This window comes from Myotis daubentonii, chromosome X (genome assembly GCF_963259705.1).
Source record: "Myotis daubentonii chromosome X, mMyoDau2.1, whole genome shotgun sequence".
In the NCBI taxonomy this organism is placed as follows: Eukaryota; Metazoa; Chordata; class Mammalia; order Chiroptera; family Vespertilionidae; genus Myotis; species Myotis daubentonii.
The window spans coordinates 109,494,181-109,509,737 of NC_081861.1; the positions used below are offsets into that span (position 1 = coordinate 109,494,181).

The 15,557-nt window shown below is 39.6% G+C and overlaps 1 protein-coding gene across 1 annotated transcript in view; it reads left to right on the forward strand.

Annotated features, from left to right (window-relative positions):
* DACH2 (dachshund family transcription factor 2) overlaps positions 1 to 3,357 on the forward strand; it is a 745,051-nt gene extending 741,694 nt beyond the window's left edge. Inside the window, exons 11-12 of the mRNA XM_059678534.1 lie at positions 5 to 151; positions 3,254 to 3,357. Of these exons, the coding sequence (XP_059534517.1) occupies positions 5 to 151; positions 3,254 to 3,357 (251 nt within the window). The remainder of the gene's footprint in view (positions 1 to 4; positions 152 to 3,253) is intronic.
* Positions 3,358 to 15,557: the final 12,200 nt, after the last annotated feature.

Below are 15,557 nucleotides of genomic sequence, written 5' to 3' on the forward strand. Positions count from 1 at the left end.
TTAGCTACCATGCAAAAGCGCCTGAAGAAGGAGAAAAAATCCAAGAGAAAACTGCAGGAAGCTTTGGAATTTGAATCAAAACGTCGGGAGCAAGTGGAACAAGCCCTTAAACAAACCACTAGTAATGACAGTGGCCTGAGGATGTTGAAAGGTAATGTCTGATTTGGACTTAAACACATTCAAGTTACTCAAAGCAAAACCCCATTTAAAAAACAGGAAAGAGAAAGAAAGAAAGAAAGAAAGAAAGAAAGAAAGAAAGAAAGAAAGAAAGAAAGAAAGAAAGAAAGAAAGAAAGAAAGAAAGAAGGAAAAGACTTTGTACATGAATTATTAAAAATCAATGTGAGGCCAAGTGATTTAGGTCATTAATTAAATCTGTCAAAATAATCTGTATTCTGGGAGATAAATAGTTTAGGAATAACAAGAAAATCTATTGGCTTTTGCAGTAGAAAAAAAAAGTAGTACCAATAACTTCCCTGCCCCTAAAATGTAAGTGTTACAGGTCCATTAGTGTTAAAATACGATGATGTTTAGTGTACTCTATTTTAATGAACTAAACAATGCTGGTACTTTTAAAGCAGATGGCATCAGTGTTGAGGGTTTAAGGAGGTTCTGGTTGAAAAAGGATGTTCCAAGTAAATCCCAGGAGATCCTTTGAGAAGAGGTGCTTTTGTTCTGAAATTTCTTAATTCCAAACTTTTCTGTTTCCATTTTTTTTAGTCCTCACCCAACGATATTTTTTCCATTGATCTTTTAGACAGAGTGGAAGAGATAGAGGTAGGGGATGAGAGAGAGAGAGAGAGAGAGAGAGAGAGAGAGAGAGAGAGAGAGATAAACATTGATATGAGAGACACATCAATTAGTTGCCTCAAGCAAGTGCCCTGACCAGGGCCAAGGATCAAACCTGCAACCCAGGTACAGGCCCTTGAGTGGGAATCAAACCTGCAACCCTGGCAACTACTTGGCAACATTGGCCAGTGCTTTGTTTCTAGTTTTTAAAATATTTTTGTTGATTTCAGAGAGGAAGAGAGAGGGAGAGAGAGATAGAAACATCAATAATGAGAGAAAATAATGAATTGGCTGCCTCCTGCATGCTCTACACTGGAGATCAAGCCTGCAACCCAGGATGTTCCCTGACTGGGAATCAAACCATAACCTCCTGGTTCATAGGTCAATGCTCAACCACTGAGCCATGGCAGCCAGGTTTATTTCAATTTTTAATTATGAAACTCAACAACATTATTTCACCTCATAAAATAGTCAGGTTCTCCTCTCATAGCACATTGACCACTCCTATATTTAACTAATATCCTATATAATAAAAGAGTAATATGCAAATAGAACGGCAGAACAACTGAACAACCAATCACAGCATAATATGCTAATGATATGCTAAGGTTGCTCAACCACTCGCTATGACGTGTACTGACCACCAGGGGGCAGACAGTCAACTGGTTGACCAGTAGCTATGACATGCACTGATCATCAGGAGGCAGATGCTCCGACCAGTAAATTAACTTGCTGCTGGAGTCTGGTCAATCAGGACTGAGTGAGATGGGCCAGACACGCCCTGGAGTCCTCCTGTGGTCCCTCCCTGGACTGATTGTGCACCAGTGAGGTACCTTAGCCTGGCCTGCACCCTCTCACAATCTGGGACCCCTTGGGGAATGTCAGAGAGCAGGTTTGAGCTCGATCCCGCATGCCACTCCCATGGGGAGGACACCAGATGCAGGGCTCATGGCTTATAAGCACGACTGTGCCAGCATGAGCCTCTCCCGATTGGGACTGATTGGGTGTGAGCCTGTGGCAAGCACAGTGGGGCTGGGATGAGCAGAAGCAGCAGGTAGGAGCTACAGGTGGCATTGGACTGTGGGTTTCGGCCCGATCCCTGCAGGCCACCCAGAGGGACCCCACCCGTGCGTGAATTCGTGCACTGGGCCTCTAGTGTGTGTATAACAAGGATGAGCTTAAGGATTTTATGTACATATTTACACATACTCCTTACAGACATATTACATATACATTAACTAACAGGGAAGTGCTTCACTGTCCTATACTAAGAATGAATAATGGAGTTTTACAACTGTTTAATTGTCTTCTTTCCTTTCCAAAAGTTCAATTTCTTTTTTTACTATGACTCTCTTAGACCATTCTGCTCACAATCAATAGATATACAGTGCTAGATGATTAGCTCATATCAACCATGCCTCATTGAGACAAAGAAGAGAGAGAGTAAATAATAATACTACATTAATATTTCACACAATGGGATATCTCAGACAGCGGGAACCAGCATCCTTGCTTACTCAGTCTTAAAAATAATTTCTGCCCAGCAATAGAAGAAATGTTCTGTGCAGTCTTATTATTTGAGGTCCTAAACTTGTAATTCTGAGGCAGTTTGGCTTTTTTTAAAAAAACGTTTTAGAAATCCAAACATAAGTGATCTCCACTCTAGCTCCAGTTTTCCTAACTGTAAAGGAAAAGCAGCTGCTTATAAGTATGATGGGTACTTTGTATTCAGATAATTTCCTTGTCAAGTGCATCCCTTATGGCAATGGGTGATACACTGGCATCTGTTATAACATTACAAAAATGTGTCTGAGCAAATGTCTATATGCAGAAATGCCCATATTAAGGTCTACTTGATGCATATGAATAATTTTAGATAATTACTTTTTATATTTAAAATTTAAAATAAAAACCCAACTCCTTGTTTCTTTTCTTCAGGTTATTTTTAAGCAATTCATGTATTCCTTTGCCATTAGAGCCTATACTAAATGAAGACCACAAGCTGTAAACTGTGTTGTGGTGTTCATGAGTGCTTAGCATAGAGATAATCTCATCATCTATCACATTTTACAAAAGAAAAATATACTATCAGGATGAAGCACTTCCACTTATGCAATTGTATCCATCTTTTAGATATTCCACAGTCAAGGCATGTTACCTGATAGTCTAAGGAGATTTTTTGGATAAATTAATTTTCTGAGATTTACCTCTAGAGAATGAAATGCATAAAGAAGTATTTACTATGGAGCTGAAAATATATGCCCAATTGTAGAATTCAGCTACAGTTTATAACTCTCCTTCCTAACAAAAAAACAAATATACATCTAGAAAACAAAAACAAACATGCCATCCAAGTTTTTTTGTTATGTATAGGACCAAAGTACTGGCTTACTGATAGGTTTCTCTTTAAAAGGAATCAGAAGAAAAAAGAATTGTACCTTAATCCTGAATGTCACTTTTTTCAGATACTGGGATTGAAGATATTGAAATAGAAAACAACGGGACTCCTAATGACAGTACTGCTATGCAAGGTACAGTAAATGGCACATTTCTTTCTATGACTGCTTAATTCATGACCCCTAGAGGTGGGGCAGGGATAAGCTCCTATATTCATACTCTTCATTTAAGTAAAATGAATAAGCTTAATTCTTCTTACTTTATGAGAGAGGAAGATTATTTACAAATAATCATGCATGTGTGTATATAAACTAATATTTTACATATATAATCTGAGCAAAGTCATTGTATGTTTAACTACTAAAATGATGTACATTTATATGCTAGGCATATTCTAAAAATGCATAAATGTGAATACAATTTACCTTTTAGTAGTATCATAATGTGCTTTTAAAAATCTCACTAACATTTGTAAAAGCCACGGGTACAATAATCATAACCAATTGATATTTTAATTGTTCTGGACAACATTTTTATCAACCTTTAAATTTTGATGCTAAATTTCAATAATTTTAGAAACTGCCTAAATATGGAAAAAAGAGCACAAGTTGTTATTTATGATTTGCAGGATTCCAGTAAATGCTTAAATCATTTAAATATGAATATTTAGTGGTAAGAAAATACATGAAACAAATCAATATAGAGTATCACTAAAGTGTAAAAGCACCTAAAGCATTTTGACCACTGGAGTTTTTCCAGTGTGATTTTAATGAAGTTTTCTAACCCCTTGTATGCTGATTATATTTATTTTCATATTTATTGTGAAAAAAAAAGTCTCACTCTAATAAATAAGGCATTTCCATGAGAAAATGGCTGCCTAATGTTCAAAAAGATAGATGACTATGAATATATTGCTTGTTGTAGGTTTGAGTAATCAGTACTTTACACTGTCTGGTGAAAGCAACATCCTGGATGTGACCAAAAGTTCTATTTGGGTTAATCTGAGAGTCACTGTTTTATGGGGCAGCTTTACAAAATTTAGAAACCCTCATTAATGTAGTTTTTCATGTCATCTTTACAAAATCAGGAGTGTCAAAGCTCATGGATCTTCTGATAATGTAGCTGCCTAAATATAACTAATGCATTAACTAGGCATATTAGTAGGTATGAAAACATGTATGCTTAGCTCACTCAATAAAGCTCTTCTGTCTCTTATCGCATTTTTGCTTTCCTGCTTTCTTCCCTCAACTTATAGGCTTTGTCTATGTGACCAAAGTCAATTTGGATGGTAGTCGGTGTTTGTCCAATTGATTCACTACAATGTAATTTATGAAGGAAATCCACTAGTTGTTGGCTACTACTAGTTGGGGTTACCACCACATATAAGGGCCAAGGCAGGATGGAATAAACATGAATCATTTTGATCCCTTCTGAATCTGTGACATACAAATATAGACCCAGTCTTAAAGTAGCACTGAGTTTGATTGTGCCTCTTATTTGAGTGAAATGTAAGGTCAGCTTTGGAACTGGAGGGTGTAAACCAAACTTACCATCAATGGGTTGTATCTTTATTATGCTTTATTCTATAATAGAGGCTGGTGCATGAAATTCATGCATGGGGGGAGGGGTGTCCCTCAGCCTGACCTGCACCCTCTCATAATCCAGGACCACTGACTCCTAACCGCTTGCCTGCCTGATAACCCCTAACCACTATGCCTGGCTGCCTCATTGCTCCTAACCACTCTGCCTGCCAGCTTGATGCCCCTAACCACTCGCCTGCCTGCCTGATCACTGCTAACCACTCACCTGCCTGCCTGATCGCCTCTAACTGCCTCTGCCTGCCTGCCTGATCTCCCCTAACCACTCGCCTGTCTGATCATGCCTAACTGTTCACCTGCCTGTCTGATCACCCTTAACCGCTCACCTGTCTGATCTCCCCTAAACCACTCTGCCTGCCTGCCTGATCACCCCTAACTGCCTGTGCCTCCCTGCCTTATTGCCCTTAACTGCCTCTGCGTTGGCCTCCGCTGTGGCAGCTTCATCAAGAAGGACGTCCGGAATGACGTCTGGAATGTCGTTCGGCTATCTGGTCTAATTAGCATATTACACATTTATTATTATAGATTCCCAATTCATCACTATGTGTTTAATTTATATGATGGTTTTACTACACAGTGTCAACATCTTTCCCCACTATGAGATAAACACAAGCTTTTGAACTGTCCTAAAGGTTTTCATTTCCATGCACCAAACACCAGATATCTTATTCATGGGAGGTCAGTTATGTGATATAAGCAAAAGGTACATTCACTATCTTTTTGGCATACTTTTAAAATTTTAATGGAGCCTATAAAATGGTTTCTGCATATTAACTTGTGATTAAGGGAGGCCACATTTAATAATTGTTTTCACTAAGTATAATTTGAATACGTTCTACTACCAGGGGTCCTCAAACTACGGCCCACGGGCCACATGCAAATACAAATATTGTATTTGTTCCCATTTTGTTTTTTTACTTCAAAATAAGATATGTGCAGTGTGCATAGGAATTTGTTCATAGTTTTTTGTGTTTTTTTTTAAACTATAGTCTGGCCCTCCAATGGTCTGAGGGACAGTGAACTGGCCCCCTGTTTAAAAAGTTTGAGGACCCCTGTTAGACTTGCTGGCTATGCATAAAATAATTAGATATATCTTTAGAAGGCTTGAGATGGAATTTATTTTATTTTTAAAACATATTTATTGTTGAAAATATTTCATATGTCCTCCCTTTTCCCCCACTGACCCCTTCTAGCCCACCCCAACCCCCACCCCAGGCCTTCACCACCTTATTGTCTACTCTAGACCAGTGATGGCAAACCTTTTGAGCTCAGCATGCCAGCATTTTGAAAAACCCTAACTTAACTCTGGTGCCGTGTCACATATAGAAATTTTTTGATATTTTCAACCATGGTAAAACAAAGATTTATATTTTTGATATTTATTTTATATATTTAAATGCCATTTAACAAAGAAAAATCAACCAAAAAATGAGTTCGCGTGTCACCTCTGACACGCTTGTCATAGGTTTGCCATCGCTGGTCTAGACTTAAGGAATTAACTTTTATTATTTTTTATTTCAAATGACAAATCAAACTGTCAACTATTTGTGCTTAATATTGTAAGTATATGGTGGGTAAAATTACCTTCCTAAACATCTAACTTTTATGTTATATTAAATAACTAGGGGCCTGGTGCACGAAATTCGTGCACTGGGTGTGTGTGGGGGGGAGTGTCCCTCAGCCCAGCCTGCCCCCTCTCACATACTGGGAGCCCTCAGGCGTTGACCCCCATCACCCTCCAATCGCAGGATCAGCCCCTTGCCCAGGCCTGACGCCTCTGGTCTAGGCATCCGGCCCGGGCAGCGGGGACCCGCAGCTGCAGCGGCCCCACGATCGTGGGCTTCGCTTTAGGCCAAGGCAAGGGACCCCTAGCTCCTGGGACTGCCAGCTTCGACCGTGCCCAGCTCCCATCACTGGCTCCACCCCTACTTCCTGCTATCACTGGCCAGGGCGGAAAAGGCACCTGATTCTCTGATCATGGCTGGGGGGCAGGGCAAAGGCGGCCCCAGGGCCGCCTTTGCCCTGCCCCCCAGCTCTTAGCTCCCCCCTGGGTTTCCGATCACTGTCAGTGGCAGGGGGCTTCTTCCTGCTTTCCCTTTCGCCTCCCTGCATTGTGCCTACATATGCAAATTAACCGCCATCTTGTTGGCAGTTAACTGACAATCTTAGTTGGCAGTTAATTTGCATATAGCCCTGATTAGCCAATGAAAAGGGTAGCTCGTACGCCAATTACCATTTTTCTCTTTTATTAGTGTTGATGTTCTTGTAAACATGATAAAAATGAAAAGGCACATATTCTCACCTCTCTTATGACAGAATTTAAGTAGTATAATAAAGTTCCTATAATCAACTTATAGAATGAATGCAGTGTGTTAATATGACAGTAGAGTCACAATTTAATATATAAAATATTTTAACAAAATATTTATTCTATTAGCTAGGAATATTGGTTTCTGAAAATAGTATTAGAACTTATTTTAAGTATAACCCATAAAATTAATCAATTTAAAATTTACCTGAAAAATATCAGTAGTATTACTTATTATTTAAGATTCTCAGAATTTCAAGACTATGTTTATATGTATGTATGAACTTCAGAAAATTTATAATGCTTGGAAAACATAAAATGTAAGGTCAATCATTTTTTTTCCATTTTTCCTAATATTTTTGCTCTTGTGCATTATAGTGCTTTTCTTCTGTAACCTATTTTAATACTGTTTTCATCTTTTTCAATTACCCACTTTTTAAACAAGAGGATAATTTCCTAGTATTATTTATGAGTACTATTTATGTATGCTAGCCTAATGCCATTTCCAAAACCCCTCTCCATCACAAGCAAACAATTCCAGCATCAGTGATGTCTTTTCTCTTCCTATTGTCAATAGCTCTGTTGGATAAAAATCTGTCATTTACCTAGTGCTTTCCCTTTGAAATTCAATTAGTATCACTGTGACATCTCCTTCAGAGTTTAAAAAAGACTTGGAAGAATGTTGCTTGACCATCCTGAGAAGGAATAAAGTTATATACAGTTTATTATAATTTCCACTTGGATTTCAGTACAGGTAAACTGCCCATGTACTAGTATTAATACATCTATTTGAAATTGAATTAGCTTAGTTATCTAATACCTTTTATTCTTTGGATGTTGTTTGACAGGCAAGATATCATACATAGACCACCATCTGATAAAAGGGTTTCCATATCTTTTGTATTTTAACAATCTATGATAGCAACTCTTCCTAAATATTTTTTAACATATTTTATTGATTTTTTACAGAGAGGAAGAGAGAGGATAGAGTTAGAAGCATCGATCAGCTGCCTCCTGCACACCTCCCACTGGGAATGTGCCCGCAACCAAGGTACATGCCCTTGACTGGAATCGAACCTGGGACCCTTCAGTCTGCAGGCCGACGCTCCATCCACTGAGGCAAACTGGTTAGGGCTTCCTAAATATTTTAAGGTGATCAAGCAATGAATACATACATACTCTGATGGCTGTGTCCACTATTGCTGGAGGTGAAGAATTTTGTGAAATATATATACTAATATCCTCCCACCTAGATTTCCATAACTCGGTTGGGGACCTGCAAAACAGCACATCAACCATTTTATCAACCAATCTCCATTTCACATAAAATAAACATACCAGGTGTCAGTAGGTGCACCTTCAGATCAATGATTTTTGTAAATGACATTCAAGTACCATTTGAGTAGTGCATTTTTGCTGATAAAAGCAAATTAAGTTAACACAACTACAAATGCACTGATAAAAATCTCAAACTAAATAGCAGTGCCATTAGCTAACAAAGTAATATTTTCTCTTTACTGTGTTCTGCCATTTAGTTATTATCCTATTGGAAATCTAATTATAATCCTTTTACTCCCTAGTCCAACTTCACAGTTTTTGCAAGCTTAGCACTGACAAGTGATTTCATTACATTTGATTGCCCGTGCCCAGATTGACTTACCTTCACTTGGAGACCTAAAAGCCCTCTCAGTTTCTCAGATTCCCTGTTTGCACATTACACCAACAGCTCCTTTAATTAATTAGTATGAACAGCAGTAACATGAATTGCTGAACAGAAAATAACATCATTTTATGATCGCAGGGAGACTTCCCTTTTGCATGTTTATACCTTAGTTAACTTTTGTATGATTCTATTTCATTAGTAGCGGCTATTGGTACAGTGGATAGTAAATATTTATTAAATTTTTGAAAATTGACATCTTTGTTTTAATAATAATAGATAAAACAAACCCAGTATATGGAGCTTGTAAATTTTAGAAAACAGACAGCAGCCTTCACAAACTTCCTAGTAATAACATAAAATAAAAGTTCAGGGGAGATAACATCATAAAGCACAAGGACACAGTGACACATTGCTCTTCTTTCTGCTACTGCATTTGTTGGGGAAACAAAACTAGACAAAAAGCTAAGAACTGCTTTGTCAAGAGTAATGTCAATCTCTATGATTACTTTTTATAATTGCTTTTTTGCTTACATGTTTGACATGGAATAGACATTTAACATGGAATATACATTTAACACTGGAATATATATTTCCTCTGACATCTATACATATAAAGAGGTAATATGCTAATTTGTCCATAATGGTGTCCCCATAACAACCAATTTGCATATTGATGCATACACAGCAGGGGGCCGGCGGACAGAGCCAAGTTCCTGGGGGTCTGAGGAGACGGCCTGACAGGAGCTCAGACTGCAAAGAAGGAAAAAGAAATGGTCACGGGGGAGCTCTTCCAATCCCCCTGCACAGATACCCTACCCCAGCCCCCGCACCCCTGAGGGGACAGGGAGGCTGATCAGATGGGGAGAAGGCCTAGCCTCAGGGGTAGCTGCAGCCCGCACCTCCGACTCTGGATCCCTTCTCCTGCCACCCCCACCACGGGTGCCCACAACAATAGCATGCTGGCGACCACACGTCAGCGCCCCCAGGGCCCGTGGCCCACCACTGCTGGGGCCCCTCTCTACAACTCCAGACCCCGGTGGAGGTAGGCCTGAGTGGCCTCCCAGAGACAGACCCTTCCCCCCTCCCCCACAGCAGCAGCACCATCTCTGCAGAAGAAGCACATTGAACCTCGCTGGGGGCACAGCTAAACCCTCCTTTCTGGCCCACCTGGCTCCACCCTGGCCTGGCCCCCACCTCACTCCAGGAGATTGGAGCCCCACCCTGAGCAAGTAGAGCTGCGAAACAGCCACATACAATTTAAAGGATGGCGCCAAGCAGGAAGATTTGACAGTTACTCCCCCTTTGGCCTTGCTGTCCCCTTTGCGCCCTCGTAACGCCCTGCCCCCTGCCAGCACCTCCAGTGAAGACTGCTGCTATAGGACTGCTGGCCAGAGCCTGCCCCTCTGAGGCCTGTGGAACCCTCTGCAAAGCTTCTATAGCTACAGTCCCAGGAAACAATCATGCCCTCCTCCCCTAATCAGCACCTGCTATCTGTGAGGGTACCCGTGGGCTTAAAAATAACAACCCTTTCCCCTTTAAACATCACTTACTTGATAAAACATTTCTAGGTTTATTAGCTCAGAAACTCCTCATGACAACCCAGTGAGGTAGACGGAGAAGAGATTACAATCCCCATGGTATATGGGTATGTATTCAGAAATGAGCTCAGAGAGGAAAAGTGTCAAGCTCACTGGTTCCCAAGATGCAGCACACAACCACCATCATGGAGTAGGAAAGGCTCCAACATACCCCTTACACAGAAGAATTTTTTCTCTAAAGCAGCAGATTTTTCTGCCTTGTAAGGTTCATTTGATAGCCTCTTTTCACTTTCTTCCCCAGGAACTATTTATCTCTCATTTTCTTCATCCCCTATGCATGTTTTGTTTTGTTTTTAAACTTGATGCTACCTCTTAACCACATCTTTTCCTGTGAAATACCTTTCAGATTATAGCATACAATATTCTCATACTTCTTTCTTAGAAGAATGTGAAAAGCTTACATTATGTGATAATTTGGGCCCTGATTGTCATGGGGTTTCTTGCAGAACTTATCACTACATTGTTAATAGAATATTTGCAATGACTGAAATTCTGTCACACTAATTGTAATGATAGCATAAAATCTCATCTACGGATCTAAGATTTACAATTCTAGTTATATCTCATTCACATAATTGATTAAATTGTAGTTGTAGTAATAGCAAGATAGGAAGATTGACAGCCAAAATATGTTGTTCTGCTAGTCAGCATTTTGGAATCTACAAAATGAATTTATTAATTAAAATGTCTTTCTGACTATCACATAGAAAGTGTTGTTTACCTAAATTCTGATAACTGCTTAACCAGTTACTTTAGGCCTCATCCTCTTTACATATGCAATACAATTTTTAAGCATAGGATTTACCCTATCCCAGATATATCTGATGAGAAACATGAAAAAAGAAATCCTTTTTCTGATTAAAATTTTAAGTCTTTAAGTCTTCTTATTCACTTTCACACTTGTATTTTAATTAAGAAAACAGCATTTTCATAGAAGCCTGTAATCATATGCCATTGTTTCACACCACTTTCAAAAACAGAATTATTATGTTGCTGCCACATATACATTGCTGCTGTGTGGTAGTTCTATGCTAAGTTACTCATTGTACTTGGAAGGAAGAACTGATAGTCTAAAATTGGAATAGTGGGTATGTGTGTGGGGGGGGTAAGATAATACCTCTTATTTGGGTAGCCTGATGAACTTTGTGCCTTTCTTTTCTTTTGGAAGGATGTACTTTTAAAAAGGTAACTTTTAAGGGGACTTAAGTGAAGCTTTCATATATAGATTCAATAATGCCTGAATATAAGATAATTAAAAATCCATTCAAGATGCCCCTTCTCATTACTCTCCAGTTTCTCTTCCTTTTGAAGACTTTGATTTTTATTTATTTATTATTATTATTATTTTTAGTTTTGGCTAAGTTTTCCTATTCCACTGCACAAAATATGACAAGCCCTGTCTTATTGCTAGCTGTCTCATTGGTAACAATTTCATCAGAAAGAGGAGCTTGTCTTTGTGCCATTCTTAATACACACATCCTCTAGCAGGATTATTTCTATGTGATAGTTAAGAAAGATATAATAACCCCTATTTTTTAAGTAGGGAAATAACTTAGTTGGCCTGTTATTGACAGTGGGTTCTGAAACACAGGAATCTTAATTCCCTCTCCCATTGTCCTCACTATCATTCCATATTTATAATATTACTTCCCATCTGTACATTTAAAAATATCTCACAGTTAGCAGGATAAATTGAATTGTACTATATAATATTATCCATGCAAAACAACACATCAGGGCTGGGGTGGGGGAACCGTCTCCGGTTTATAATTAATTAACCAAAACAGTCTAAAACCAAGTATCCTATATATAATAAAAGCCCAGTGACTGAATAGCAGAATGACCAGAATGACCTGTCGACCAGTCGCTGTGAGACGCACTGACCATCAGGGGGCAGATACTCAATGCAGGAGCTGCCCCCTGGTGGTCAGTGCACTACCCCAGTGGAGGTACCACTCGGCTGACTGGGATGAGTGGCTGCTCCCGCTTCAAACACCAGGCCGACCAGCAGGAACCTGGGCTGCCATCATTGCCTCCTTATCCCAGGCTCCTCCTCCTCACTCTCTGCTGCTTCCTCCAGATGCCCACAAGCTGTGCAGCACCACTACTGGACTTGCAGAGCTGACCCTGGAGGCTGGGAGGCGGGTTCGTGGCTGCCGCAGGACTGAGGCCTACTCCTCCACCTCTCAGGGTTATTGTCCCTGGGCCCGGCCCAGACCAGGTCCCCTGGAGAGGCGAGTGCTCCAGCTCCACAGATGCCAGACCAGGGAGCAGCCACTCAGAGGGTGGGTCCACAGCCGCTTGGCTGACTGGGATGTGGAACTCCCACAGTGGGCCGATCCCTGCAGGCCATACCCCCCACTAGTGCACGATTGTCGTGCACTGGGCCTTTAGTAATTTAATAATCACCAATGCCTTAAGACTTTGCAGAGATTGGGGTGATACTTAGAAAAATTACACTACTACCATGCATCTCTTTTTCCTATTTAAAACTGCATAGAAAAGTTGAAATAGTAATAGGACATTTTATATTTGTGTGTGAACTCATGTCACCGTATCAGAACTAGACCTCAACAGATCCTCAGCTGTAAAATATTAGGCCAGGATTTCATACAGTGAGTCATTAACATAAATTTTATTTGTTCATCTTAGGGAACCCTTTCTCACAATAGCTACATAACATTCCATTTTAAAAATTAAAATAATTTAAGAAAAAAAATTCTTTAGAATTTTATACAGACTTCCTTCCTCTTTCAAATCCCCCAATCTATTAACTGTCATGATTTATTTGTTTAATGTTTGAACATTAACATTGGCAATAACCACATACCTAAGATGGCATCTATTTTATCTTAGTAACGTAAATCATTATTTGGTTAACATTTTTATCAAATCTTCTATATATGCATATTTTATGTGTTCCTTTTCTATTTCCCTATTCTTATGTAAATTTTAAGGGCTTTTATTTTCTTGAAAACAATACAAATGAATGTTATTGATCTCAGCATTGGTGAGTAACCATTTAAGATAAATGAGGAAAAATCTGCTATTCAAAATTTACAATATCTTGGTAATGTTTATTGGAGAATTGCAGGTGGAATTTCTCCGTTATTAGTGAGAGTGGAGTTTTTGGTGCACTCCTGCAATGAGAATTTGTGGAGGCCCCCATAGGAGGATGAGATATGGTAGAAAGCTTTATTTCTATGGAGTTATATCCCTCATTTTCCTTAAAGCAGTCCTGGAAAAGGTATAGCTGGATCTTCAGTAGAGTTAGAAGCAAAGTTTGTGTCCAAAGTTTCTGTTCTATGGTAGAATTAAATCTGACATAGCATCAACCTAATTTTATTTTATTTTTTTTAAAAATATCTTTTTATTGATTTTAGAGAGAGGAAGGGGGGGAGAGAAAGATAGAAACATCAATGGAGAGAATCATTGATCAGCTTACTCCTGCACCACCCTTCTGGGGATTGAGCCTACATCCCAGCATGTGCCCTGATCGAGAATCAAAACATGACCTCCTGGTTCACAGGTAGACACTCAACCACTAAGCAACACCAGCCAGCCCATCAGGCTAATTTTAGTCCATTAGTCCATTGTATGTGGGGTCCACATAGCTGTGGGCCATGGTGAGTACAGAGTATGACAGCCACCCAAGTCAGGCAAGAGCAGCAAGAGAGTACTGAAGGGACTCCTTTGTTCTGGAGCTTATGTATCTGAGATTTCATTCTCTTGCAATAGGCAAGCCTATTCTGGCCAATGACCTGCTCCCAGGTGTAACTGACAAACAAGCGCCCTCTGTAAGTTATTTAGACTTTACGGAACATGTGTCTAAATTGCAGCTTCCCTTTGCACCTTTCCTGTTATCCTATATAATAAAAGCCTAATATGCTAAGTGTCCGGTCATCCAGTCATCTATTCAACCAAGCAAGGCGTACTATGCTAATAATATGCTAAGGCTGCTCAACTGCTCACTATGATGTTCACTGACCACCAGGGGGCAGATGTTCCAACTGGTAGGTTAGCTTACTGCTGGGGCCTGGCCGATTTGGACTGAGCAAGACGGGCTGGACGTGCCCTGGAGCCCTCCCACAGTCTCTCCCCAACTGGCCAACCTCCTGCATCCCTCCCCAGCCCCGATCATGCACCAGTGGGGTCCCTCGGCCTGGCCTGAATCCTCTTGCCATCCAGGACCCCTCAGGGGATGTCAGAGAGCTGGTCTTAGCCCAATCTCAAAGGCCAGGCCGAGGGACCCCACTGGTGCATGAATTCGTGCACCAGCCTCTAGTTAATAAACTGGGTTAATTATAACAGTATCAGTAACTGCATTCAAACTTCAATGACTGTGTTGGATATGGTCATTTTTAATATTGTTTAAGTAAACGTTTAATGTTTTCCATTTTCTTTCATGTTTTGAATCCTTTGAAATAAGAATTTCTAGTGTTTTTCTATCAGTTTGGTATTCAAAAGGAGTAAAAATGTATAAAGAGAACTTATTGTGTTTTTAAATCTTACATAAAAATATTTTCAATATGCATGCTATATAAAACCCAAATAAATTTGACCTTTACAAACCATTTGCAACTTACTTCTGAAAGGTGTGTGATATGACCTTAGATTATTTTATAGGTTTGGCATAGAGATACAAGTAGATTTCTACTTTTCACCATGACATTATCAACAAGAAGCAGTGAAAGAATTCATTTCACATGTGGCATGAGTGCTTAGAATGGCTAAGTTATATGTACCTACTAACATAGTCAGTGTTCTATAAATATTCTTTTTTATTAATTCTCCTTTCCAGCCTTTATCTCCCCTACTGGAAAGTAGAATCCAGGTACTCCTAGGTTCAAAAGTTGCTCATAGCAGCACAATTTACAATAGCTAAGATTTGGAAACAGCCAAAGTGCCCATCAGCAAATGAGCAGATTAAAAAACTGGTACATCTACACAATGGAATACTACGCTGCTGTAGAAAAGAAATAACTCTTACCATTTGCAACAGCATGGATGGACCTGGATGGCATTATGCTAAGCAAAATAAGCCAGTTGGAAAAAGATAAATATCACATGATCTCACTCATTTGTGGAATAGAATGAACAACATAAACTGATAAACAAAAACAGATCCAGAGAAATAAAAGCACCGAATAGACAATCAAACCTCAGAGGGAAGGCAGAGGAGGATGAGGGGTGGGGTAAGAGATC